Source organism: Trichosurus vulpecula, chromosome 1 (assembly GCF_011100635.1).
Source record: "Trichosurus vulpecula isolate mTriVul1 chromosome 1, mTriVul1.pri, whole genome shotgun sequence".
Classification (NCBI taxonomy): Eukaryota; Metazoa; Chordata; class Mammalia; order Diprotodontia; family Phalangeridae; genus Trichosurus; species Trichosurus vulpecula.
The window spans coordinates 103,882,914-103,909,995 of NC_050573.1; the positions used below are offsets into that span (position 1 = coordinate 103,882,914).

General features: G+C 39.6%; 1 protein-coding gene across 1 annotated transcript in view; it reads left to right on the forward strand.

Moving 5' to 3' along the window:
• KCNQ3 (potassium voltage-gated channel subfamily Q member 3) overlaps positions 1-27,082 on the forward strand; it is a 150,799-nt gene that overhangs the window by 45,715 nt on the left and 78,002 nt on the right. Inside the window, exons 3-5 of the mRNA XM_036741674.1 lie at positions 9,622-9,712; positions 11,699-11,825; positions 23,250-23,422. Coding sequence (XP_036597569.1) covers positions 9,622-9,712; positions 11,699-11,825; positions 23,250-23,422 — 391 coding nt within the window. The remainder of the gene's footprint in view (positions 1-9,621; positions 9,713-11,698; positions 11,826-23,249; positions 23,423-27,082) is intronic.

Below are 27,082 nucleotides of genomic sequence, written 5' to 3' on the forward strand. Positions count from 1 at the left end.
GAGGACAGGAGAAGAGAGGGAAGGGAAGGAAAGGAAAGGAAATGGAAAAAGGAAAAGGAAAGACTTACACATTGCAGAACTTTGCAGAGATTGTGAAGACTGGGAAGATCTTATAAACATATGCATATGTGTATGTTTGTGTGTGTACAAAACTGTAATTTTATTGGTGTAGAAAACTCCCAGGGTGCAAATTCCTTCTACTAAATAAACATACAAATCTATCTATTATAGTTGCTCTAAGGTCCCTTCCAGTTCTAAATTTCTAGGATTCTACTTCATAAATCCAAGAGTTTTAGGGCAGGTTGGCAGGGAAAAGAAAAAGTATTTGGAAATGAGGCACCATTCCTCAGTAGTTATTCTTTGGTATGTAGGGTCAGGGACTCAGACAGAAGTGAGTGTTCTGTTCAGCAAGCAGACAGATTCTCTTGTGTCGCTTGCTGCTACCTTTAAGTCTCTGCCTATGGAATACCTTCCTTGAAAATAAGAGCCAGTGTCTACAGCTATGCTCATGGAAAATTGTGCTGGTTTTTGCATTGGAAGAGGAGGGATGAAAGAGAGAGATGGCAGGTTGGCAAACACTATATCATTGCTGCCAGGTTTGTTTCTGATCCTGTATTGTAAAACAAGGGAGAGAAGAACAGACTTAGAAAATCCCATCAAATCCCTGCCAGCTTACTGAAGAACAAGACTGGATGCCGATATTTTGTATTTATCCAGACTCAGAAATAGTTACAAGGCACAAGCTTCCATCGAAATTTAATGAGAATTAAGTATAAGATCCTGTATTTTGATGCAGGATATTATTTAAGTGCAGGATGGGTCATATATGATTAGAAATAATTTCATGTTAAAAAGACCTGGGGGTTTTAGTGGACCACAAGCTGAGCATGATTCAGGAATGATATCACATGCCTCAAAACTAATGTGATTTTCAGTTACGTTAAAAAGGATCATGTCCAGAATGAGAGGTGAAAGAACCACTCTTATTCTGCCTTATTCTATTGATGATCTGAAAGGTGCCCCGACAAGGCTAATTGTGATGAGTGGAGTGGAGACCATGACATATGAGGACTGAAAATACTACTGGTGTTTAGTATAGAAATAAATTGGTAGAGAGTTGGAGATACATTAACTTTCATCAAATGTATAAGATGACGCGGAAAAGATGGATCAGACTTTTTATTCTTTTACCCCCAAAGAGAGAACAAAGACCAGTAAAAACCACAGGGTGGCAGAACAAAAAGCCAACATGGGAGGTGGTGGAGGGAATCTGTTCCTTTTAAATAACTAGAGCTTCAAAAGTAGAAAGGGCTTCCTCAGTAAGTAATAACTTCCTTAGCACTCAAGGTGTTTAAGTGGAGAAAAGAGGATCACTTCTTAAGAGTGTTGTAGAGAGATAAATCTCCCAAAGGGGCTACTGAAGGGGTGGTCTTCCTAGCCACCTTCTGAATGCTCCCTTCTGTGATTCTATTAATCTTACCATAATAAAGCAGTTTGTTTCTGGGCAAATTATTCCCAAATTGGAGTTTAGTGTAAAGAGAGAAGAGTCCTTCACCTTCTCCCTTCCACCAAAATTACTAGCTGGCTGAGCTGCCATTCAACATCACGCTAGCCAGGAAAGTTTTTAAATGCTAGTTCTATTGTGACTGACAGGTCTGATGCTCACTGGCAGTTGAGTTAGCCAGTCACAGAAGAGATGAGAACTCTGAAGGGGGCAGGGAGGATGGAAGAGATGGGGCAGCAGGAGAGAGGGAGAAGGAAGGGAAAGGGGAGAGACAAACAGACAAAAGATAGAGACAGACAGAACATAAATATATCTAGATATAGATACATCTACACATCTCATTTCCTTTCTGTTGATTATATCTTTTACATTTCTTTCTGGAAGCTGGAAAAGGTGGTAGATGTGGAGGATGAGACTTGAGTTTTGACTATCTCGTTTAGAAAGTAATTGTTATGGCTGTTCAGTCATTTTCAGTTATGGCTACCTCTTCATGACTTCATTTGGGTTTTCTTGGCAAAGATACTGGAGTGGTTTACCATTTCCTTCTCCAGCTCATTTTCCAGATGAGGAAACTGAGGCAAACAGGGTGCAGTGATTTACCCAGGGTTACACAGCTAGTAAGTATTTGAGGCCAGATTGGCACTCAGGAAGACTCCAGGCCTCGTGCTCTACCTAGCTGCCCTTAGAAAGTGATTGGAAAATCCTGGTGAGTCATAGAATGTTAGAACTGGGAGAGATCTCCCAGATGGGAAGCAAAATTGTACAGTGAACTAGATTTAGATAGAGTTCACCTGGATTCCAATCCTGGCTCCGACAGGAACTATATGTGTGAACTTAAGCATTATTCCCCCTATATAGGCCTAGGTTCTTTCTTTATAAAACAAGAGGTGGGACTAGATGACCTTTAAAGTACTATCTAGGTCTAAGTTTATGATCCTACAAGGCAGACTCATTCAGACTTTCCTTTCATAGGTAAAGGAACTGAAACCTGAAGAGGTAATTTTTCCCTGCCAGGTCACATGGCCAGGTAGTGGTACAGTAAATACTAGAAGCCATTAGATCTTTTTACTCTAAGCCTAGTACATTTTCTATTAAAGTACACATACTAGGGGCAGCTAAGTGGCACAGAGGATAGAGCACTGGACCTGGAGTCAGGAGGATATGAGTCCACGTCCAGCCTCAGACACTTATTAGCTGCGTGACCCTGGGCAAGTCACATAACCCTGATTGCCTCACCTCACCCCCAAAAGTATATAAAAAGATTATAAAAAAATAAAGACCATCTACCAAAGTACTTTTGGTATTTCCTGGCAAAATTTTTAAAGAGAAGCCCAGGATCCTAAAAGACATGTAACCTAAACTACCCCTTAAGGATCAAAGCACTATATAAATGCTAGGCATTATTAGCTATTAGCTAGCTATTACTTAAACTGGTACTCCCCTGAGCCATAACTAGAAAAATTTCCATCTGAGGCAAGTTGCAATGAAAAGAGGGAATAGGAGAGATTCTTCTGGGGTGTGGTCTGGAGGAGAAGCAGCACACTGTGGGACACCTCATGTGATTTCAGGAGGAGGGGAAGAACCATTCTGCTGTTGCTAGGGGAGGAGCTGGGCATAGGAACACCAGTGGATAAGATGGGCTGAAGAGGAAGATGCTGTCTGTTGCTAGGGAAGCTGCCTGGTACTGGGTGAGGGAGCAGGGATGCTAATGGGTACCAATGGGGGAAGGGGAAAGCCTACCATGACTGCTTGGAATAGCTGACAAGATGAAAGGCTTGGGGGATGAGATCATCTGTGGCTGAAATTGCCTTGGAGAGGAAGTACACCCAGAAAGGTGCTGTTAACGCCTTCTAAATTATTTGCCTTGGAGCAAAGCCCTTGCTTCTTTGCCCTAGGTAGGGCTACCATTCTCCCTCAAAAGGTTCTGAGCCACAATATTATGCTTGCTTTCATCAATAGCTCCTGGGAAGAAGAAAGAGCTAAAAGGCCCAAGGAGGGAGAAGACAAGGCTGAATAAGGAGAGAGAAAGGATGGAAGGGAAGGGGAGGGGTGGGGGAGAGCACTATAGAGAATGAATAGTACAAAGAAAGCCAAGAAAGAATCATCAGTGCCAGAAAAAAAAAAAACAGAAAGAAGGAAAGGAAGTGGATGACTCTGTCACAGGAGGGGTCACCCACTTTAAACATGTAGGAATGACATCAGCTGACAAGGTGACATCTCAAAAAAAACTTACAAAAATTGTGCATATTTTAGCAGTGAATTAAGATGTGGAAGAAACCCAAGAACTCCCCCCTCCCCACTTTCTCTCATGCCTCTTTCTATGCTGAGAGGACTTTCTTGATGATTTTAGCATTTTAGATGAATGTCTTAGAAGGAAGTATCATCATTTTATCATTGTTTGTCCAATCTCATAAAGTAAACTCTGGGGGTTGCTTAGGAATTAAAATTATTTTGGGGAGGGGATGGAATTTGTTGTCGGAGAGGAAAATAAGGGGAATGGATTAGATGGCTCCTGAGCTTGAGAAATACTGCATGCAGAGTTTTGCTTCCCCCTTCTGGCTAAAGACAAATTCACAGCATTCCATCTAGATGGGAGAGCGAGGTACATGGCATTTGATTATCTGTTCCCTTGTTGTCCACAGCAACAGAGGGAGATAATGAACCAAATTATCATGTGATTATTTCAATTTTAGAGTTGGAAAGAGCCGGAGAACACAAATTATTAGAATGTAGAACATGGAATTTTAGAGATGGAAGACACCATAGACCATGGAATACCAGACCTGGAAAGGGTCTTCAAACATAGAATATGTTCAGGATCCAGAGGCTTTTCACCTTTTTTGTGTGTCATAGGTCCCTCGCCCCTATGGACATCTGCTGAAGCCTATGGTCAGAGTATTTCATAGTAATGGTTTTGAATGCAGAAAATAAAATAGAATGCATGGGATTGCAAAGGAAACCAATTTTACTGAAATATACTTACTAGAATGCATTTAAAACAAAGTGCATAGATTCCAAGAACCCCTGAAGTATTTAAATTTCCTCTTGGACTGCCCGACAACAGGGCAAGTATCGTTATCTTTATTTTGCAGATAAGGACACTGAGATAGTTCAAGCAATTGGCCCGTAAGTCACATGGATAGTAAGTGGATGGTTATCTGGGACTTAGACCCAGTTTTTCTGATTCCAAGTCCTATGTCCTTTTCACCAAGTTTTGCTGTTCAGGTTCCTTCTGTCTGAGAAAAAAGCTATCTACTAAGCTAGTTTAGTAAGGATTTATTGTATGTATTACTTTTCCTGGCTATTTGCATTTTTAAAGACAACCAGAGGGGAAAATATATTGTTTACACAAAGGAATGAATTTCGAATGGTGAAATTTCAGCAGAATGGGGAAAGATGTTTCCCAAGAATATTCGTTAGGTGCTTGTTTTGTGTTTGGTCCTAGAGTAGCTGTAAAGATTAAATGAGCTAACATTTTTTGTTTTCTTGGTATATACAGTCTGACAGTATAATATGACATATACACAAAGAAACATAATATACAGTAAGTACATCAGAAATGCTTAAGCCAAAGGTTTTGTGAAGTCCTAGAGAGAAAATCATTACTCATTTTGGAGAATCAGTGAAGGTTGCATGGAAGGGATGGAATCTGAATTGGTCCTTGTAGAATGGGTAGGATTGAAATGGGCAGAAGCATTGGGAGGCTGAGAGCAAGGTATTCTGAGAGAAGGAAACAATATGAACCAAAGTATGTAGGCATGATAATTCAAGATGTGTTTGGAGGACAGTGATAAGTCAATTGGATTGTGGTATAGGACACATGGATAGGAATATATGAAATAAGATTAGAAAGGTAAGGTGGCAGCACATTGGAGAGGGCTTTGAATGCCTGCCTTAGAAGTTTGAATTTTAGGCAATAGGCAACAGGGGAGTATAATTATTAGGGGAGTACTGTGGATATAACATGCCTGGAATTCGACAAAGCTTTTGACAAAGCTGCCATGGATTAGATGTAGGCTATATGATGGTATGATTATGTAGATCTGGATCTGGGTGAATGAATGGACCCAAAAGATAGTCATTAATTGGTCACTGTCAAGTTGGAGGAAGACCTCTAATGGAGTGCTCATGGAATTTGCCCTTGATTCTTTTCTGCACATTTCAATCATTGACTTGAATCAAAGGCACACATAGCATACTTATAAAATTTATGGGAAAGAAAGATATCATGGGTAACCAGCTCAGGATCCACAATTCTCTCAATTATCTAGAGGAAAAGGTAGGTCTAATTGGATGAACTTGAATATGGAAAATATAAAATCCTATGCTTGAGTTTAAAAAAAAAAAGCAACTCTCCCAATATAGGACAAGGGAGACATAGCAAGATAACAGATGAATGAAAATACTCTTTGGATTTTAATGGAATGTTGTAACAACAATGCTACTTGCCACTACTGTGGCTGTGTAAGGCCAATAACACCAGCACACTGGAGGGCTGCTAGCATAGGTTCTTTGATCTGCTTTTCTAAGGAAAGCAACTTTAAGGGGTTAATAATCTCACTTTAATTAAACATACATATATTGTTCACTTAGTTCAGGGGAAAAAGACAGCACCCTGAACTTCAGAACAAATACAAACAGAAATTACAAACAGAGACAATATAAACAGAGTAAAAACCACAAATCAACAGACAGGCTTCTAGCTCTCTGACCAAAGCTAAACATACATAGTTACCAGAGAGAGAGGCACCAATATCTGGGTTTTCAAAGCCAGGGGCTCCTTAATGGTTACCCAGTGTCTCCACATGACACTCTTCCAATAAGTGAGCCCCAGGCAAAATGCTATACACACACACACACACACACACACACACACACACACATATATATACACACACATACATATACATACATACATATATGTGTGTATATATGTGTATGTATATTTATGTGTATATGTGTATATATGTATATGTGTATGTATATTTATGTGTATGTATGTGTATATATGTATATATGTGTATGTGTGTGTGTGTGTATGTGTGTGTGCGTATGTGTGTGTAACCTAGTCCTTCCAGTGACTTCCAGGTCATCAAAGCTTCCCCATTCAATCAAAGATTCTTGATTGAAACAAAGGCAAGACTCAAAGGCACTTGATTGCCTTAGTTCTGGGAAGCACTCCAAAACAAAGAACAGTATTACAAATGTAAACTTAATATGAGTCAATAGTGTGACATGGAAGGGAAAGCAGATAATATAACATTAGGCTTCATTAGTAGATGCATAATGTCCCAAGGTGATGATAGTGCCTCTGTATTCTGTTCTGCTCAGACAACAGTTACTCTTGTATTCAGTTCTGGAACCAAAAATTGATAAAGTAAAGAAATTCCAGGGGAAGCCAACTAGGATGGGAAGAGGCATACTGGAAACAAGGCTTTATCTAGATAAGTTGATGGAACTTGGGGTATGGAACCTGACATGAGGATGATGTGCACATGACATGTACGTAAATATTAACATACATGTATAAATATATGTATATATAGATATGTATATATGTTTATATGTGTATCTCTCTTCATATCTATGTATTTACATCTATCTCTATACATACACACATACATACATACATACATATGTGTGTGTGTTTATGTGTGGAGAAATGTCACATGGGAAAGGATTTGCTTGGTCTGCCTAGTCCCAGAAGGCAAATTTGGACCAGTAGGTGGGATTTAGAGAGAAGCAAATTTAGTCTGGACATAAGGAAAAGCTTCTTAACACATAGAGTGGTCTAAAGATGCACTGCCCTGTTCTTACTGATGTTGTTTAGTCCCTTTTTCAGTCTTGTCAAACTCTTAGAGTGTAATGAATGCCCCGTCACAGGACAAGTAACAATCCTGGTGCCACCCTCCCTGCCACTAGCTATGTTGAAGGGAGCTGTCCCAAGGCTGCAGGGGTGTATAGGAAACAGCTGGATGACCTCTGAAGCTCCATCTTACTCTCAGATTCCACTCACTTCATTGCTCTGGTTATCACTTTGTAAGTCACAAAGTTAAAGAGAAGGTGCATGATAGGTTCTTTGTTCCAGATGGTGATACTTGCCACAGACAGCGCTGGTTCTAGGTGTTGGCATTTTATTCTATGCATTCATTCTAATTCTATTAGCCAGCCCATGAGATCCAAGGAAGCTCCATGAGAAGTTTCCTCCCATTCTGGATGCCCATTAGGCCTCAGCAAGAAACTCATCTCCTGCTCCCCCCCATTAAGAATGTAGCACTGCACGTTAAAGGCAGAGGGTAGCAGAGGTCTTTTACCTGAACCACCGCGTCAGGGTTAGAAGAACCCAGGGCCCAGATCAGCTAAGAACACCAAGTCATAGGTAGAAACCAGATTTCCTGGTTGGATTTGGAAGCAAAGAGATCAAAATTTTGGGATGACTTGGAATTGAGAGCATGAACTCAGGGGATACAAACGTTGGGTCCAGTCCTGAGTGATGCATTTTAGACAGGAAGTTAGAATGCTGGAGCCTGTGCAGAGAAGACCAAGATGAAGCCAGGCCATAGGAGGCTCAAAAAAGAAATTGTTAAATCAACAAACATTTATTAAGTATTTAGCATATTCTGGACACTGTTCTGGGTATACAAAGAAAGGCAAAAACAACCCCCTATCCTCAAGGTGCTTTCACTCCAATGGGAGAAAACATATAGAAATCAGAGTAGATGGCAGGAACTGTGGATATTTTAAAAATCGTAGTTTTTAAATATGTGGAAAACAGATTAAACTTTTTCTGCTTTACTCTACAGGCATAATTTCATAAAAGTTTCAAGAAAAAATGGATTTTTGGTTTAATATAAAGAAGAACCTTCTAATAATACACATAGGGATAGTGACTAGGCCTGAGATTTCATTGGGTTAGGGGACTCCTATATAAGGAAACTCCCTTTACCAACACAGGTCAGCATCTTCTCTGCAATTTGAAGTCTTAACAGAGTTGTCTAGAGTACTGAGTATTTAAGTGACTTGCTCAGGGTAACACAGCCAACATGTTCTAGGCACTCTAACCATACAGTGCCTCTTTACCTAGTAATTAGAGGTAAGAAAAACATGAAATGTGCTGCCCTGGGAATGCTTGGCTAAGGAGTTAGACCTTCAGGCAATAAGAAACAGAAAGGTAATATGAACAAGGGAATGGCATGGAATTCAGCAACCACTGAGGCTAGATAATCACTTGATAGAAGTGTTAAAGAGGGCATTCATTAGCTGTATAGGAGACAGATTAGAAGAGGCCCTCTAAGGCCTATAAGATTCTGGAAACTCTTAGATTCTGGCTGCCCAAAGTCCTGGGCTCTCAAGTCAAGTCAAATTTGTTTAAATCAATGATGTGGATGAGAATTATGAAAGTCAACATATGTATGTATATATGCATGTGTACATATATGTGTATGTGTGTGTGTATGTTTGTATGTATGTGTATGTGTTTATGGAAAAAAGAGAGAGAGAGAACACTTTAAAGTTTTCAAAGCACTTTCCATATATTTCTTCATTTGATCTTAACAATTCTACTATAACTAGAGGTTCAAGTCAGAAAGATGAAAGGGAAAACCTCGTTCTGATAACAGAACAAGACAGATGGGTAGAAAGAGAGTAGAGTCAACCAGATGGCAGGCAGAGAGGAGAAGGTCAGAGAGCCTTAACATCTCATCATATCTCCTCCCCATTGGATCTTCAGTTAGCCACTGCATGTCCACTGTGCTAGTCTCTCATCAAGCTCCTGGCACTAACCATTGAACCAAATCCTTCTCAGTAAGGAAAGGATCACTTTTCTCAGCTGCTCCACAGGGCCAATCAAGGATAATGGTCTTTAATTGTAGGAGGAGCCATTTGGGCAAGACCCTGGGAAAACCTCCCAGACTAGGTGGATTGTGAGAATGCAATACATTACCTGGAAAGGGTAGAATTTATTTTTTAAGTGGGGATAATCTTTTTGGGAAGGGGTTTCAAGGCTTAGAGGTGGGGTGGGGGAGGCTGTATCAACTCTAAATCATCATCCTATGGTCAGCATAAGAATTAAGGAGCAAATGGTTGCAGATTTCTTATATCTCCTCTCTTCCTTCTAGGTTTCTAATCGTTCTGGGGTGCTTAATCTTGGCAGTACTGACCACGTTCAAGGAGTACGAGACTGTTTCAGGAGATTGGCTGCTATTATTGGTAAGCTAAAGGTCCTGCTAACCCTGACCTGTTGTTAACATGTGGGCTACCTACCTATTGGTGAATTTAGGGTTGTTGCTATGCCAGGATGAAGTAGGCTGGTAAGAAGTTCAGATTCAGGACTTAAAAAACAGATATTACTGCATTTCCCCATGTATAAGATGCACCTTTTTTCGGAAAATTTGAGGTATTAAAACTGGATGCGTCTTATACAGTGGTTGTAGATTTTTTTATTTGCATTTCCCACTTTTTCACCCTTGTTGTCTTTGCACTCATTGTTTCGCATTTGTTAATGGTATATTAGGTTACGTTTTGCCACGTTCTGCCCAGAAATGGCTCAGAAAAGATTTTCGTACAGTGCTGAATTCAAGTTAAAAGTGATCCAGTTTGCAAAAGTGAATGGGATTCGTGCTGCTGAACATAAGTTTGGTCCTCTTCCAACTGAGAAAACACTTTGAGACTGGCTATGGGAAGAAGAAACCCTACTAAAAACACTATGGCAGAAGAAGGCCATGAGAGGCAAGTCAGCAAAATGGCCTGATTTAGAGAGGGAATTGAAGATATGGATTGAAGAGCAAAGGCCAATTGGAATTCCTGTGTCCACAAAGATGGTTCAGCGTGAGGCAAGAAGAAATGCTGATGAAAAAGAAGTTACTGATTTGAAAGGAAGACACAATTGGTGCTTCAGGTTCATTAAACAGAATAGACTAAGCACGCATACATGCACCAGACTTGCCCAAAAGATGCCTGAAAGCTATGAACAGATGAATAAAACTTGGTTTCAATAACTTCATGTAATGCATTTTTCTTCAAATTTCAGGCCCCCAAATTAAGGTGCACCTTATACATGGGGAAATACGGTAATGTTCTTAGAGTAGCTAGAAGTCAGAAATAAGCCCAGGGTTATAATAGAGGGCAGGGTAGCAGCCCATTCCAATCCATAATGGCTTTTTTTGGCAAGGGAAAAGCCAAAAAATATCGTTCCTTCATCACATTACAGTTACGCTGGATTTATAAGTTGCTTCAGTAGAAATTATCTTTGTGCAATTCTATAAGGAAGTCATGTTATAGAGAGACTGAGGATTGCCTATTCCAAAGTTAGAGAGATAAAAGTGTGGACAGAAGGAGCATATAATATGCCTCTTGACACAGCTAGTCAAGTGAAAGAAAGAAATAAGAAATAAATAAAAAAAATTTAAAAAGGAAGAAATGGCGGTGTTTCCAGAAGAGAACCATTTCCATAGACCTTTCCTCTTTCCTTAGGCAGTCTCAGAACCCTGCAGCCTTTGTGGTCTCTGAATGAGACATGGTATAGAAAGCACTGTGCAAACCTTAAAACTTTATTAAAAGTCAGAAAATTGTACTGTTACTTTGCATTGTTTGTTAGGGCAAGATGCAGAAAGAAGGAAGACAGGAAATGGAAAATAGAGAGACACAATTCAGGTAGGGAGAAAGAAGGGGTCTGACACCTAGTAGATAGTCAGTAAATATTTATTGATCTGGACCAGTGGAGTGGAATATTGAGAGGGAAAGAGAGCTGAAAGGGACCTCACTGGAGTTGCAACAAGGAAATGGAATTTTCAGCATCATCCTGGAGAGACTGGAGGAGTATCAAAATCAATCTTTGTTCATATGTGGTATGTCACAGCTACTGTTTTGCTAATGACTTCTAATTTAACTACCCGGAGATTAGGAAACTGTCTGTGCTGATTCCTTTTCTCAAATCAGATGATTTGTTTATTTAACTATCATTTGGAGGCTCTGAGTACATTAAAAAATTTTTTTTAATTATCTGACAAAACAAAAACAGAGGAGTCCATGTAAAAAGAATTAATTGCTTTGCTAAGCTGAACGATTCTGTTAGAGACATTAAAATTGAGGCGGTAGCCCTTCAAACCCGAGTGCCACTTAATGAAAAAAAAAACAACTTGTAGGTTTTGGCTAACTGGATTTTAGTTAATCAAGTCTTTCTGTTCTTGGATGCAGGAAACATTTGCCATTTTCATCTTTGGGGCTGAGTTTGCTTTGAGGATCTGGGCTGCAGGATGTTGCTGCAGGTACAAAGGATGGAGGGGGAGACTGAAGTTTGCAAGAAAGCCATTGTGTATGCTCGGTAAGTACTGGAGACTCACAATGTTCCTCTTGTTTTGCTTTGGGGAACAAAGAAATTCTCTGGAGGAAATATCCCTATCTTGAAAAGTGACGACCTAAACAAAACATCATTCATTTGAGAAACTATTTGAGAGTTTGATGGGAGGAAGTCCTAGTATCTCTATCCCTGCAGCGGTGAAAATAGAGATAGTTGAGATTTACACAGCACTCGTCTTATGACAACCCAATAAACTAAATAGTCCAAGTATTATCCCCCCCTCCCCATTTTATAATTAAGGGAACTGAGACTCAGAGGTAGAGTAATATGACCCAGCTAACATAGCTAATAAATGGCAGAGCTGGGACTCAAACCCAGTCTTTTGACTTTTTTGGTTTTTTGTTTGTTTGTTTTCATTAAATCACACTCCCATTCTTTTTCTTTAATAGTATTTTCCCCAATTATATGTAAAGACAATTTTTAGCATTCATTTTTACAAGATTTGGGGTTCCAAATTTTTCTCCCTCCCTCTCCGTCTTCTCTCTTCCTAAAATGGTAAGCAATTTGATATGCATAGGTTTTATAGATAGATGTGCATGCACACACACACCTACATATACTCATATACGGAACCATGTAAAGCATATTTCCGTATTAGTGACAGTTGTGAAAGAAGAAACAGAGCAAAAGGGGAAAAAAAACAGGAAAAAACACAGAAAGTAAAAATAGTATACTTTGATCTGCATTTAGAGTCTGTCAGTTCTTTAACTGAATCTGGATCACCTCTTCCATCATTAGTCCTCTATAGTTGTCTTGTATCATTGTCTTGCTGAGAAGAGCTAAGTCATTCATAATCGATCATCGTACAATGTTGTCGTTACTGCGTACAATGCTCTGCTCACTTCACTCAGCATCAGTTCATGTAAATCTTCCAAGATTTTTCTGCTCATCATTTCTTATTACACAATGGTATTCCATTACATTCACATACCACAACTTCTTCAGCCATTCCCCATTGATAAGCATACCCTCAATTTCCAGCTTTTTGCCACCACAAAAAAGAAGCTGCTATAGATATTTTGCACAGGTAGGTCCTTTTTTATGATCTCTTTGAGATACATGCCTAGTAGTGGTATTGCTGGATCAAAAAGTATGCGCAGTTTGGTTGCCCTTTGGGCATACACACTATTTACCTAGCACTAGAAATCTTCAAATGGAGGATGGTTAACTACTCCTTGGGATTATTGTAGGAGGGCTTCATTCCTAGCCATGAATAGGACTAGATAACCTCTGAAGACCTTATCACTATGATTCTAAGCCTCCCTCTCTTTCTATTATATAACACTACTTCCCTCTGAAACAGACAGGACACCCCCCTGCAAATTCCTGACATTCAAACATAGTCTTTTAGATAAAGAATGTAGATATTTGTTGATGGTAAAGATGACTGTGTATGGCCCTGTGCTGTCCATACTCAGGAAGTAGAATACAACACAGGGACAAAAAAAAGCTTCTCCCTTAGAATCAGAGATCAATTCTAATCACTAGTGTTGTTCTTGTAGTCTCTCTGACTTCTTGGACTTTGGGCCCTCTTTACCTATCTTCCTGCCTCCCTCCCTTCCTTCCTGGATACCTATGTACCTGCCTACTTGCCTACCTAAACCCACAGTAACTGTCAATTCCTTCCTGTCATATAGTTGGCTTCATTGATCTTGACTCACTTGCCTGACTAGTTCAATGGTACCTACTAGTAGGTACCTACTCTTTCTACTTAACTGGATTGCCAGTCCCTGGCTATCTTGGCCAGAAAATCTTCTAATGACACCTTTGCTCTAAGACACTGCTGTTTGGTTAAATAACTGATATATTGGGTGCTTGGGTAAGATTTGGTTGCTTAATGTTTGAATGGAAGAACATGGGAGTACAACTGTGCTCCCTAGCTTGTTCTTTTCTACCTCCAACAGTGAAAGACCCAACCAAAGACCTGGGGGAAGAGGAAGGAGGAAGGTTCACTGACCCTTCCACATCAACTGTGCTTAATGAGAGATAAATGTTATATGACTCAGAATGGGCACATTCTATAGGAAGTTTATGACACTCAGTCTTTTGAAGGTCTATGTCATGGTGTCAATATGGTAGAAACAAATACTTATGGATTGTCAGGAACATAGATTCTTTGAGGGTAGGCACAATACTTTGCTTATAGCAGCGCTTGATAAATGTTTGTTGGAGTGGAAAAGATTGCCTAGAGGATTAAGTCTAAGGGCCTCAACCTTCCACTAAAAGCCTTTCGAGATCTGTCCTCAGCTTACCTTTCCTACCATTATCTATTACCATTCCCCTATCACCCTGTTCTTAAGCTGAATTAGATGTCCCCTAAGCATGGCCTCTGTTTCTTGACTGTCTTGCCTTTACTAGAATGCCCTCTATGCTGCTCCTTCGTCTAGTTTTACAATCACTATTCAATCATAGAATCCTGTGATTAAGCACTAGAAAGAATCATAGAGATCCTCAAGTCTGGAATCCAAATATAACAGAGGAGTAAACTGAAGTATAGTCAGCCAACAAGCTAAGTGGTGCAGTGGATAGAGCACCAGTCTTGTAATCAGGAGGACTTAAGTTCAAATCTGGCCTCAGGAACGTAGGCCAGGTGACCCTGGGCAAGTACAGAGATCAGTATAAAGATGGTAAATAAATCTGTGATGAGATCACCAAGTGAAGGAATAGAGAAGGAGAAGAAAAGTGAGGAGAGGGAAGAGGAGGGATGGGGAGGGTTGGGGAGGGGAGGAAAGGAGAGGAGGCAAAGAAAGACTCAGGACACATAACCCTGTGGAATATCTATGATTAGAGTGCATGATCTGGATGAGGATCCAGCAAAGAAGACTGAATAGTGGTCAGAGAGGTAGGAGGAGAACCAGGAGAGAGCAGTGTCTCCAAAACTTACAGAAAAGAGAGTATCAACAAAAAGAGAGTGGTCAACAGTGTCAAAGGCTGCATAGCAGTCAAGGAACAATGAGGTTCCAGGTTATTTTTTTCCTACGCTATGCTGTTTCTCAAAGGTTCAGTTCAAATTATAGTAGACTTAAAGTTTTTCAATTCAAGTTCAAGTTCAAATTACCCTTCCTCAAGGAAGTTTTTCCCTGGTGACACCAGCCAGAGTAGCTCTTTCCCTCCTGTGGCTCCCTTACAATTGATTGGTCATCTATCATATACTGAAGTTGTATTGTAGTTATTTGTATGGCTGTTTTATCTCCCCAACAAGAGCTCCTTGAGGGTATTGACAATGTCTAGTCCCCAGCCTCGGAGACACAGTTCAGATGCTACCTCCTATCTGAGGTGTCCTTTTCCTGAGCCCCCTCTAGTGTACATTTTTATATAATTTGAATTTACTTGTCTGTGTACATCTTGGGTTCCACCTTCAGTGCATCTCCTCTGAGAACAGGGACTGCTCTCCTTCTGTCTCTGTAGCTACCTAGCACAGCACTTTGTGCATAAGTTTAATAAATACTTCTTGGTGTTCTAGAATTGCACTGGGCCCAAATACTCACTGAATAAATAAATTAGTGAATAATCCTATCCTTGGGAGGTATGACTGTTTAAATTTCCATGGACCTCCTAAAGAAATTTAACACTGGATTTGATCGTTGTCATCATTTTGTTCCATTATGTGTATTTTATAGGATAAAAGTAAGCAAGTCATCCAAGTGCTCAAGGCTATCATGGATGAAGAAGTTTCATTTTCATGTACCCATATTGATTGTCATGTCCTTGAAGGAGATACCATATCTTATATTTTGAGGGATAAATCAGTCAACAAGCATTTATTAAATACCTACTGTGTGCCAGACACTTTGAGAGAAAATGAGGCTACAAAGACAAAAATTAACCTATTCTTCATGTCCCAGAACTGACAATGCCTTATACAGTGTTAGGAATATGTCAGGGGTTTGATTAATTGGTGTGACACATGATCCTTTCTAATACAATTAGGAAAATAAGGAGAGTACTGACTGCACTTTTATTGTAGAGGCCTGGGTCCTAACTCCGCTACTCACTCACTGTGTGACCTTAGTCAAAGTTATTTCCCCTCTTTGGACCTAAACTTCCTCACCTTTAAGGTAGTGAAGTTGGATTAGGTGTTGGCTAAAGTCTCTTCCAAGTTCAATGTTCTGATTTTCTACAGTGAAAAAATGTAAGGTTGTATTAATAGGTGTTTACTTAGCCAAATTCTCCTAATTCATAGGCTACCCTCTGAGAGTTTGAATTAATTGCTCTTTGGGATCATTAAAGAATCATTTGGCCAGACTACAGCAAAAGCAGTACTGGGTTAGCATCAACTAGAGCAGGTTCCATGAGGATGTATCAATAAGGCAAGATTTATGACCTCAAAGATGACCATGAGCATGCCTGTATAGTTTGGAATTGCAAAGTATAAGAGATTCTCTAGGTAGAAAGCAGGCGAAGTATAACATTTATTTAGACACCAGAGGATTAAGTCCCCAAACCAATAACTCCAACCTGACATAGCAACAGTTATATCCCAAAGCCAGTAAGTCCATCTCAATGTAACAACAAGGAAATTATAACATAATATTACAGCAAAGAACCAAGTCATCCCGTAACCTTCCCCCCTGCTGGAGCTTTCCTGTAATCACTCACAAATCCCAACTGTCTGCTTGCCTGCATTCTCTCCCCACCTCAGTTCTCTGATCTCTGAAGCTCTCTGGTCTCCACTCACCAGTCTCCACTCTCTCTGCAGCTCTCTCTCATCTCTCCAAAGTTCTCTGAGTTCTGTAGCTGGCTAGTCTGCAGATTCTCAACTCTATCGTCTCAGAGTTCTTACATCTTCTCCTTGGGCTGAATTCTGACCTTAATGGCTACCTTTTGGGTATATACAATCTTCTTAGGGCCCAAGGGCCTCATACCCAATCAGTGAAAGGGTATAGGCCTGCAGCTTAACACTTAGTAAGTAAAGAGTATAGGCCTGCCTCTAATCAAGCCTCTTTTAACTAGCCCCACCTGAGGCCTATTGAAAGGGCTTGGTGAGTGTGTGTGTGTGTGTGTGTGTGTGTGTGTGTGTGTGTGTGTGTGTGTGTTGGGGGGGCACTGAGGAGGGGGGTAGAAGATCTTTAATCACTGATTGGCATCACAGAGGTATGGCTAGATTCAGGGTTAATAGTGACAGAAAATTCACATGGTCTCTGAGTCCTTTCTATAAGTGAGGTTTGGAGAACACAGAATAATTTGGATAGAATATAATGCAGACATTTAACCACTCACTGTGTGGCTCATAGAGGGAGTGGGGTAGTACAAATTCCTAGTCCAATTCAACTTTATTGATGCTTTCATTAACCTGTTTTAGCTGCAGCCAGGTGGTGCAGTAGTTAGAGTTCTGGCTACAAAGTCCTGTTGTTCACATTATCTGTCAATCAATCAGTTAGAAAGCATTCAAAAAGCTCCTACTATTTGTGACGAAATGGGGATTCAAAAGACAAAAGAGGAAAAAATCAATCCCTACTCTCAAGAAATGTACATTTTATCAGGGAAGACAGAAGACAATAAGAGTGTGTGTGTGTGTGTGTGTGTGCGTGTGTGTGTGTGTGTAATATATATGGTGAATTTGTGGTTGAAATGTTCAGCATAATAATAGCAAGTATTTGTATATCACATTAATATTTGCAAAACACATTACAAATATTATCTCATTTGATCCTTGTACAAGCCTGGGAGGTAGGTGCTATCGTTTTCCCAACTTTACAGATGTGGAAACTGAGGAAAACAGAAGTTAAGTGACTTGTCCAGAGTCACACAGCTAGTAAGTGTCTAAGGCCAGATTTGAAGTCCAGTACCCCTGACTAAAGGTGTAGTGCTTTATCCATTAGCTGCCAACATGATCAACACATAATCAAAAGCAACGAGTACCACATCATGCAAACTTATCCCTGCTTCTCTCTCCCTTCCCCATCACAACCTTCCTTGTTGAGTGCTTTGCATTACCTTTGGAAGAAAGTATATGATAGGGGTGGTTTGCTATTTCCTTCTTCAGTTAATTTTACAGATAAGGAACTGAGGCAAACAGGGTTAAGCAACTTGCCTAGGGTCACACAGTTAGAAAGTGTCTGAGGCCAGATTCGAACTCAGGAAGATGAGTCTTCTTGACTCTAGGCCTGGAACTCTATTCACCGTACCACCTAGCTTCCCAAGGTGATGATAGCTAAGAATAAATTAATGTATTCTTCAATCCAGGAATTTTGGAATTTTGAAAAAAAAAAAAGCTAGACATGACAATGTCTTAACCTAATAGAATGATCCTCTAACAGTGAAATTTCAGGCATCGGGGGTGGGGATAGATTTTAATAGACTCCTAGAGTAAGAAGAGATCTCAAAAATAATCTAGTACAACTCTTAACAGAGGCACTTTCATCATCCAAAATCAGTGGTAATTTGGAGAAGCAGATGTCCTGGTGCTTTAAAAATCTCGTCTCCTTACCCACTATGAGTGATGACCTACTTTTTCTGTAAATAATGTCAGCCTGGTTCTCACTTTCCCTTTAATAGTTGAAATTTCGAATGATTTCCTTTAATCTCTTACTTCCCCAAGTTGTTTCCCTTGGGAAATATCTTGGTCCCACTGTGAGCTCTGTTACTCATTTAGAACAACAGTCTCAGCTTCTAAGGAGCCTCAGAGATCATCTATTCTCACTCTTACCTGAGAAAGAAATGCACCTACAACATCTCTAACAAGTCGTCATACAGCTTCCACTTGGGGACCTCTGGTAATGGGGAACTCACTACCTTTTTAGGTAACCCACTTCACATTTAGGCAGTTTAAGTTGCAAAGAAACTTTTTCTTATTAAGCCTAAGGCTGCTTTCATTGGTTGATCTAGTGTATCTTTCTAATTTGTCTTATTTCTCTCTCACATCACATTTCTTCAAAAATAGCTTTCCTATCTCTCCTAATCTTCTTTACAATTGACTAATCATCCCTAGTTCTTTAAAGAGATACTCACATGATATAGTGATTTACTAAAATATGAAGCATAACATAAGGGGTGATGAGATGAGTGAAAAGCATTTATTAAGCCCTTACTATGTGCCAAGTGGAGGGGATTCAAATACAAAAGTGAGACAAATCTTGCCCTCAAAGTAGCTTACATTCTAATAGAGGAGACATATGTAGGGAGTGGTGGCCAAGGAAAAGAAAGTCTGCAAAGTCATAAAGACAGTGAACAAAACAAGAAGGCAGTCCATTAACATACTTTCCAGAGGCAATGATAGTGGTGAATGGGTGTGTAGGGTGACAGGGTAGAAAACGGAAGGAGTAAAGATGATGATATATGGTTCTAGGGAGTGCAGAGTGAGGGGCTTACAGGCAAGGCCTCTGGTGATCCCATTTGGTGGGGGGGATAGAGACCTGGACTTGTTGTCAGGAGATATGGATTCAAATTTTCTCTTGTATATTATAAACTGTGGGATATTAGATCAGTTACTTGACTTCTTGGCCCCTCAGCTTCTTTATCTATAATATGGGGCTAAAATAATTCTACTTCAACCCTCATAGCACTGTTACAAAGAAAGTACTTTGCAAACCTTAAAGTGTTCTACCAATGTGAGTTATTTTTATTCTTTCCTCTACATAGCTAGGAGGAATGGATAACATATTTGCCTATAGTCAACATCCAAAGAAGATGATAGAATCATGAAATTTGAGATCTTAGAAACCATCAAGCCAAACCAATACAAAAAGGAACCCCTACTATAACATTTTAGGCAAGTGGTCATCTGCTTAAAGACCTCCAAAAGGGACACACCCAACACATCTTGTCTTGAGGCAACATATTACTCTTTTATTAAAAGCTCTACTTGCTAGGAAGTTTTTTTCCTGACATCTAGACTTGATTTGCTTATTTACATCTTCTATCTGTTGCTCCTGTTCCTGATCCCTGGGGTACAACAGAATAAATCTAAATATAAGCCCTCTTCTATGTAATAAACCTTCAAATATTCAAATACTGATATGTACTACCCCTCTCCCTGAGTCTTTTTTTTTCAATGTTGGGCTGAATATAAGGAGTTGAAAATGAGTAGGAATAAATATAATCTTGTACTAGGGTTAAAAAATCAGTTTCATGAGTATAATATGGGTCAGGTGTGTCTAGAAAGAAGTTTATTTTATAAACTATCTGGGGGTCATAGTGGTCTGCAAATTTATTAAGAGTCAACAATATGATTTAGCAGCCAATGAAAACTAGTACAATCTTAGGGTATATTGAGAAAAGCACAGAGTCTAGGACTAGGGGAGGTGAAAGTTGTTCTCTACTTGGCCTTGGTCGGACCATATATAAAGTATTTTATTCAATTATAGGTGCATTTTTAGGAAGGGTGTTGATGAGCCAAAGTGTGTCCAGAGCATGGAGGGTAACCAGGATGGTGAAGAGTCTCAAAGTCATTAAATGTGATGATTGGCTAAAGGAACTGGGGATATTTAACTGGAAAAGAAAAGAATTTGGGATGGGCATGGGTTTGCGGGGCGGGGGGTGGGGAATGGTTGTCTTTAAATATTTGGAAGACTATCACATAGAAGAGAATTCAATTTGTTCTACCAAGAGAGTAGATACTAGGAGCAAGAGATAGAAAATGCCTGGAGGCAGAGCTAGGCTTGCTATAAGGAAACTCTTCCTGACAAGGAGAACTGTCCAAAAGTGTAATGGGCTCCTTCCTCAAGAGGAAAAAAATCCTTCTTAGGACGTTGATTCCTTGCTATGATGTCTGTATAAGAAATTCTTGTTCAAAGGGCCAGATGATCATAGGTCATATGATTTTGAGTGGATCACAAAGCAGACCACAGATTTTGAATGAGAAAGGATCACCAAAGTCAGCTAGTCTAAACCCTTTATTTTAAAGATGAGGTAACTAAGACCCAAAGAAATTAAGTGACTTGTCACATAAGTCGTGGCAGAGGCAAATTTTTAACTCAGGTCCCATGACTCCGGAACTAATGCTTTTGCGTTACACCATCTTGTTCAGGAAAGGTTGGATAGGGAAGAGAAGAGGAATGATCATTTATGAAGCAACTACTGTGTGCTAAATGCTTCTCAATTATCTCATTTGATCCTCATAACAACCCTGGGAGGTAGATGCACTTATTACCCCCATTTTGTGGATGGGGAAGCAGGGGCAGATAAGTTAAGTGGCTTGCCCATAGTCACATAGCTAGGATGGGCTCTGAGGCCCTGTCCAAACTCTGAGATTCCGAGATTTGATTTTTCAATGTCCCAGAACTTCTACTTATTTTTGTACCCATAGGCAAGTCACTTCATCTCACTAGATATCAGTTTCCTCAGCTGTAACATGGGAATAATCATATTTGCACCACTTATGTCTCAGATGTTGTAAAGGAGAGTACTTGGTGAGCCACGGAATGCTATGGAAATGGGAATTCTTATTAGGATGCGTGCCCCTCATAATTTGTACAATATTTATGAAACGTTATCAGTGTAGGCATAGTCAAAGTCTGAGTCCACAGGGCCCTAGGATTTCCCAACTGCAGCAAGTCATGTGATATTATAGCTGCTGTTCAGTCATTTCAGTAGCGTCAACTCTTGGTGACCCCATTTGGGGTTTTCTTGGCAGAGATACTGGAGTGGTTTGCCATTTCCTTCTCCAGCTCATTTTACAGATGAGGAAACTGAGGCAAACAGGCTTAAGTGACTTTCCCAGGGTCACACAGCTAGTGAGTGTCTGAGGCCAGATTTGAACTCAGAAAGATGAATCTTCCTGCTCTATGCACTATGGCGCCACCTAGCTGCCCCTGATATTATGGGGGGTGGGTCTTACTCAGAACCTGGCTAGATCAGAGGTAAGACATAGGAGGAGCTGTGCTATCCACAATACTCCTGAGTATGGCCTCAACCAGATTAAAATATAATTTGCAAATATTTTTTAAAAATTAATACAAATATAACAAATCATCGCTAATATTCTATTTTAAAAACTAAGTCAATATGTGGCTAGCAGATGGCTACTGCCATTTAGTGGCTTTGCTTTTATTTGCATTTGACACCACTGGGCTAAGTGACCTCTGAGACTTGTTCTGATTCTAGGATGCTTTGTTTGTGTAACAATTTTTGAGGTCCCACCCTTGGAAAAAAAATTGTTTGTAGCCCTGGAGGTCTCAAAAGATATGCTGTGCTTTTATGCACTTTCACTGGGACCAGCTGAGGGAAGGAAGAGAAGATCCCAGATTTGCTCCCAATCACGCTTGCTATTCTAACTTGCTGTATGATCTTAGGGAAGTCCTGGGACCACCCCAGACCCTAGCCTCCTCATCAATAAACATGAGCTTCTTTCCATGGCCATGTGGTATAGATCCTACCACACCGCAAGGGCTTAGATTTAGGTCCCAGAGATAGTCAACTTCCTGAGGACTTTCCTAGCCAAATACAGACAGGTTCATTAATAATAATAATAATTGATATTTATATAGCACTTTAAAGTTTGTGATAACAATAGCAACAGCTAGCATTCATACAGTGCTTTAAGATCTACAGGGCATTTTACAAATATTATTTCATCTTATTCTCATAGCAACACTGGGAAGTAGGTATTACTATAATGCCCGTTTTAAAGATAAGGAAACTGAGGCAGGCAAAGGTTAAGTGACTTGCCCGGGGTCACCTAGTTATGAAGTATCTGAGGCCAGATATGAACTCAGGTTTTACTGACTCCAGGTCCAACACTGTATCTACTATGTCACCTACTTCCTCAAACACTTTTCCTGTATCTATACTTTATCTTCTAAGGTCCATTCCAGCTATAAATATATTATAATATATCCTTTGAGCTTCATAATGACCTTGTTAGGAAGGCACTATAAATATTATCAAACTCATCTTAAAAACTATCGTAATATTGTAAGTGAGTCATCCAAAGTCACAGAGCTAGTGAATACCAGAGGTGACATTTGAACCAAATTTTCCAATAGAATGTAAGCTCCTTGAAGGCAGGGAATTTTTCATTTTTACATTTTTATCCCTTGTACCTAGCACTGTGCCTGGCACATGGTAGGTGCTTAATAAATGCTTCTTGATTTATCAATTGCCTGCTCACTTTAGTGAGTTCAGCACTCACTCAATAATGTTCTCAATCCTTTGGCCATAGCAAGCAAAGAAGCAACTCATGGTCCTGATTAGTCATTTTTGTCCCAGAAGATAAATTGTAGCTTGGGAAGGTGTCTCAGCCAAAGATTTCACAAGCTGCCTGAGTTCCTCAAACACAGGTTATGTGTAGCTTCTGATCTTTTCATCCCCAGATGGAAAAATACATGGCAAGTTGGCAACTCAATAGACCTAAATGGAGGGTGCTTGTTTATTTTTCCCTAATGTGCTTTTCCCCCCTCTTTTACTCCATCTCCATCTCTCTCTCTCTCTCTCTCTCCTGTTTCCCAGACATCTTTGTACTGATTGCTTCAGTGCCAGTGGTCGCTGTTGGAAACCAAGGCAACGTCCTGGCCACCTCACTCCGGAGTTTACGGTTCCTACAGATTTTGCGCATGCTCCGCATGGACAGAAGGGGTGGCACCTGGAAACTCCTGGGTTCTGCAATTTGTGCCCACAGCAAAGTAAGTCTGGCCAAGTCAACCACATTCCTTCTCTGCTAGCCCTATGCCTTTTGGCTATGCCAGGGAACTATATTCCATCCTCCCTTTTCCCTGGGGAAGTCTTACTCATCCTTTAAAGCCCAATTCTAATGTCATCTCCTCCACAAATCTCCTAGTCAATAATAATGGATATTATTTTTGTTGTCATAATTTAATTTATTTATTACTTTTCTGATTGACAAGTATTTATTATCTCTTCCTCAATTGAACAATTAAAGAAAAACCCTCACAAAAATATGCATAGTTGAACAAACAAATGCCTGTACTAGCCAGGTTCAAAAAATGTGCCATTCTGCATGGAAGCCCATCAGGTCTCTTGTCAGGAGATGAGCAGCATTCCCCAATATCAGTCCTTTGGAATTATGACATGTCACTGAATTAATCAGAGTTTTACCATTGTTATTAGTATGATTATTACCACCAGCTAGGGGTATCAAGGAAACTTTTGTGAGGGAGGTAGCACAGATCCTCAGTGGAGTTCCCATTGCCTAGAACAGTACTGCACATAGGAGGTGCTTAATAAATGCTTGTTGACTGAGTGATTGATGGTTCATGTAAAAACATGGAAAGAAGTTGCAAAGGTTTTGGGAGGTATGGACAGTTTGAGCTATGTACCAGTGAAGGAAATGCACACATTGATGATATCATAGATCCATCAAAGACTTCTTAATATTGCTGTTGCTTTTTTTACCTTCATTGTAAGTATTTTTATTGCTTCCCAGTGCTCTCCCTCAGACCTCACACAGCTCTTTGTTTTGTTCTCTCTGGTACACTTATGTAATACCATGCTTTGTTAGTTATTTGTGTTTATGTCTTATCTCCGCTAAAATCCTTGAGGATGAGAACAGTAACTTAACTAAACTTTCCCTATTTTTCAGGATCTAACAAAGTCCTTTGTATGTAAACGGTGCTTACTATATGTTGCACTGGATCATAAGAGGATAGATTTAGAGTTAGAAAGGACCTTAGAAGCCATTAACTATAATTGCTTCATTTTAGATATAAGAAAGCTGAATCACAGAAAAGTTTAAGTCAGCTTGCCCAACGTCCCTAAATGGACAGTGGTTATTCATCGTGATAGATGTGTATGAGGACTGGTGGGAGAAATGTGTAGATTTAAAGAGCAGATTTGGAGGAGGACTTTTGCAAATATGTAGATTGCAAAGAGTATATGCCACTGTCTGTCAAATAGTGGAGGGATTAAATTTGTTCAGTTTGGCCCTACAAGTAAGAACTAGGTAGAGATTTACACTCAATGCCAGGAAAAATTTCTAGTAATTAGAATTTTCCAAAAATGTAATGGACTGACAGGAGTGAGTGGGATCCCCTTTGTGGGACATTTTAAGCAAATATTGGGTATATTGTTGAGAAGATTCTCTTTCCTTCTCCATCCTCACTCTCCATATAAATTGGACTAGGTGTCCTCTCAGAGCCCTCCAAACTCTGAAAGTCTGTGATTCTATGAAGTTTTCCAACAGAATCAGATCATAGACCTTTGATATGGAGTTAGAAGTGCCTTAGAGTTCATCTTGCCAAAATCCCTCGTTTCACAGATGAGTATAGAAAACACATTGAGGTGAAAGAGTTTTCCTAAGCTCATGCAGACAGTAAGTGGCAGAACAATGGATTTGAACCAAATGTTTTGCACTATGAACATGAAAATCTAGCGCTATTGCAGAACAAGAGTATATTTACAGAGCTGTTACTAATTTTGAAAGTATATGTTGTAAATGAACATAGATCCCTGCTCTGTCTGGGCCTGAGAAGAAACTGCTCACTTTAGGGGGCATCTTATTTTTTCCTGCTACTGAGATATTAGGTGATTCCCTCTTCATATTCCCTCTCCTGGACATAAGTCCCAATAAGATGACCATGAACTAGGGGAGAAGCAGAAGGTTCTGGTATTCATATCCCATCGGTTCTTTTGGTGACCAGATAAAAAATTTTTAAAAATTATTCATGAGGGAGAGAAGCAGCAGATTTTCTGGATGTGGGGAAAAGAATGTAGAAGGAATGGCTATCTCACAGTTTGAGGGGTAGAGATGAAGGGACAAAATAGTCATTCCGTGGGCTTTTTCCTTCATCATCTACTTTTTTTGGATCTATTCCTTCTTCTATCTCCACCCTTCCCCTTAACTAAAATGAAACTACTGGAGGTTTTGTTTCTTGACTTTACCTAAATACAAAAATAAATTTCTGCTTTTAAGGCAGAAAATCAGCAACCCTGGTGAGACTCCAATTTTCCATGACATAAAAACCAATAGCATCAGCTTCGAAGCTATTTAAGATTTGCCAATGAAGCTTACTTAACTTTTACATGATTAAATACCCCCTACAATTTTAAAAATGTCTTGCATCTGTAGGAAGAAAAATACTTAAGGCAAGTAAACAAAATTTCTTTTTCAAGTGGTTAAAAGAGAAACCCAACTTTAAGAAAGCAAATTGAATCCCTGCCCACCCCAAATGAATTTATAACCATTGCAACTAAAAAATTACTAGCTTTCTGTCCTTAAATTGCATTGTCCTGTGCTTACTTGCACACAGGTTTTATCCACCTTTGAAAAGCTTGTAAGATTCTTGAGGGTAGGGACTGTTTTGTTTTTGTCCCTTTGTGTTCATTGTCTAGCAACATCTTGAATGTAGAAGTTGATTAATAAACATTTATCGAATTACATTGAACTAATGTTTTTGTAATTAGGAAGGGGTTAGGTTGTGAAGGGCTTGTAGCAATGGAGAAATGAAAACAGTGAACTGTGGACAGTAATTTTCCATCAGTTATTTGTGTTTTCAAAAGATGATGTCGGAGATGGGAGGACTTGCTGAGATCTATGTCAGCTTCCACACTGCCTCCCAAGACAAACTATCGATTAGCAAATCAACCCCATTGTGTTCAAAAAACAAACCTACTATTGAAGCTAATTTCCAACAAGATGCATTTCTAAAAACCCCAGCTTTAACTCGTTCCATCAGGCAAAATTCTGGAGCAAAAGAAATCTCACCACATAGAAATTCATTCTTCACATACAGGTTGTACTAGATGACCTCTGGGGAACCTTCCAACTCTTAGATATTATGATTCTGATCCTAGCTCCCCTTTTAAAGGGCTTCAATGTACCCTATAAACCCGACTATGGGGCACTGTCAAATATGCTTGTCATATTTGCAGACGTCACAAAACTGGGAATAAATGCTAATCCATGTCTTGAAAGGCATGGAATGCAATGAAATTCAGTAGACGATATATGGAAAATCTTACATGGGTTCAAAATGCCAACTTCAGAAGCATAAGAGGAGTTAGTAATTTTTACGTAGTAGTAATTTTTAGTTAATTAGTAATGTAGTTAGTAATTATAGGTAGGTAGTAATTTTTCTGAAATAGATCTAATGGTTTTAATCAACTTTAGACTTAATATGATTCAACAGTATGATATTGCAGCTGAATTTGTATACATTCATCATATATGTGTGCATGTATATACACATGCACACATACACATTCATGTGTATATACACACACATATGTATGTGTGTGTATACGTGTATATGTATATATACGTGTGTGTGTATGTGTGTGTGTGTGTGTGTGTGCATAATGGAAGGAGGAAATTGTTCACATCTGTG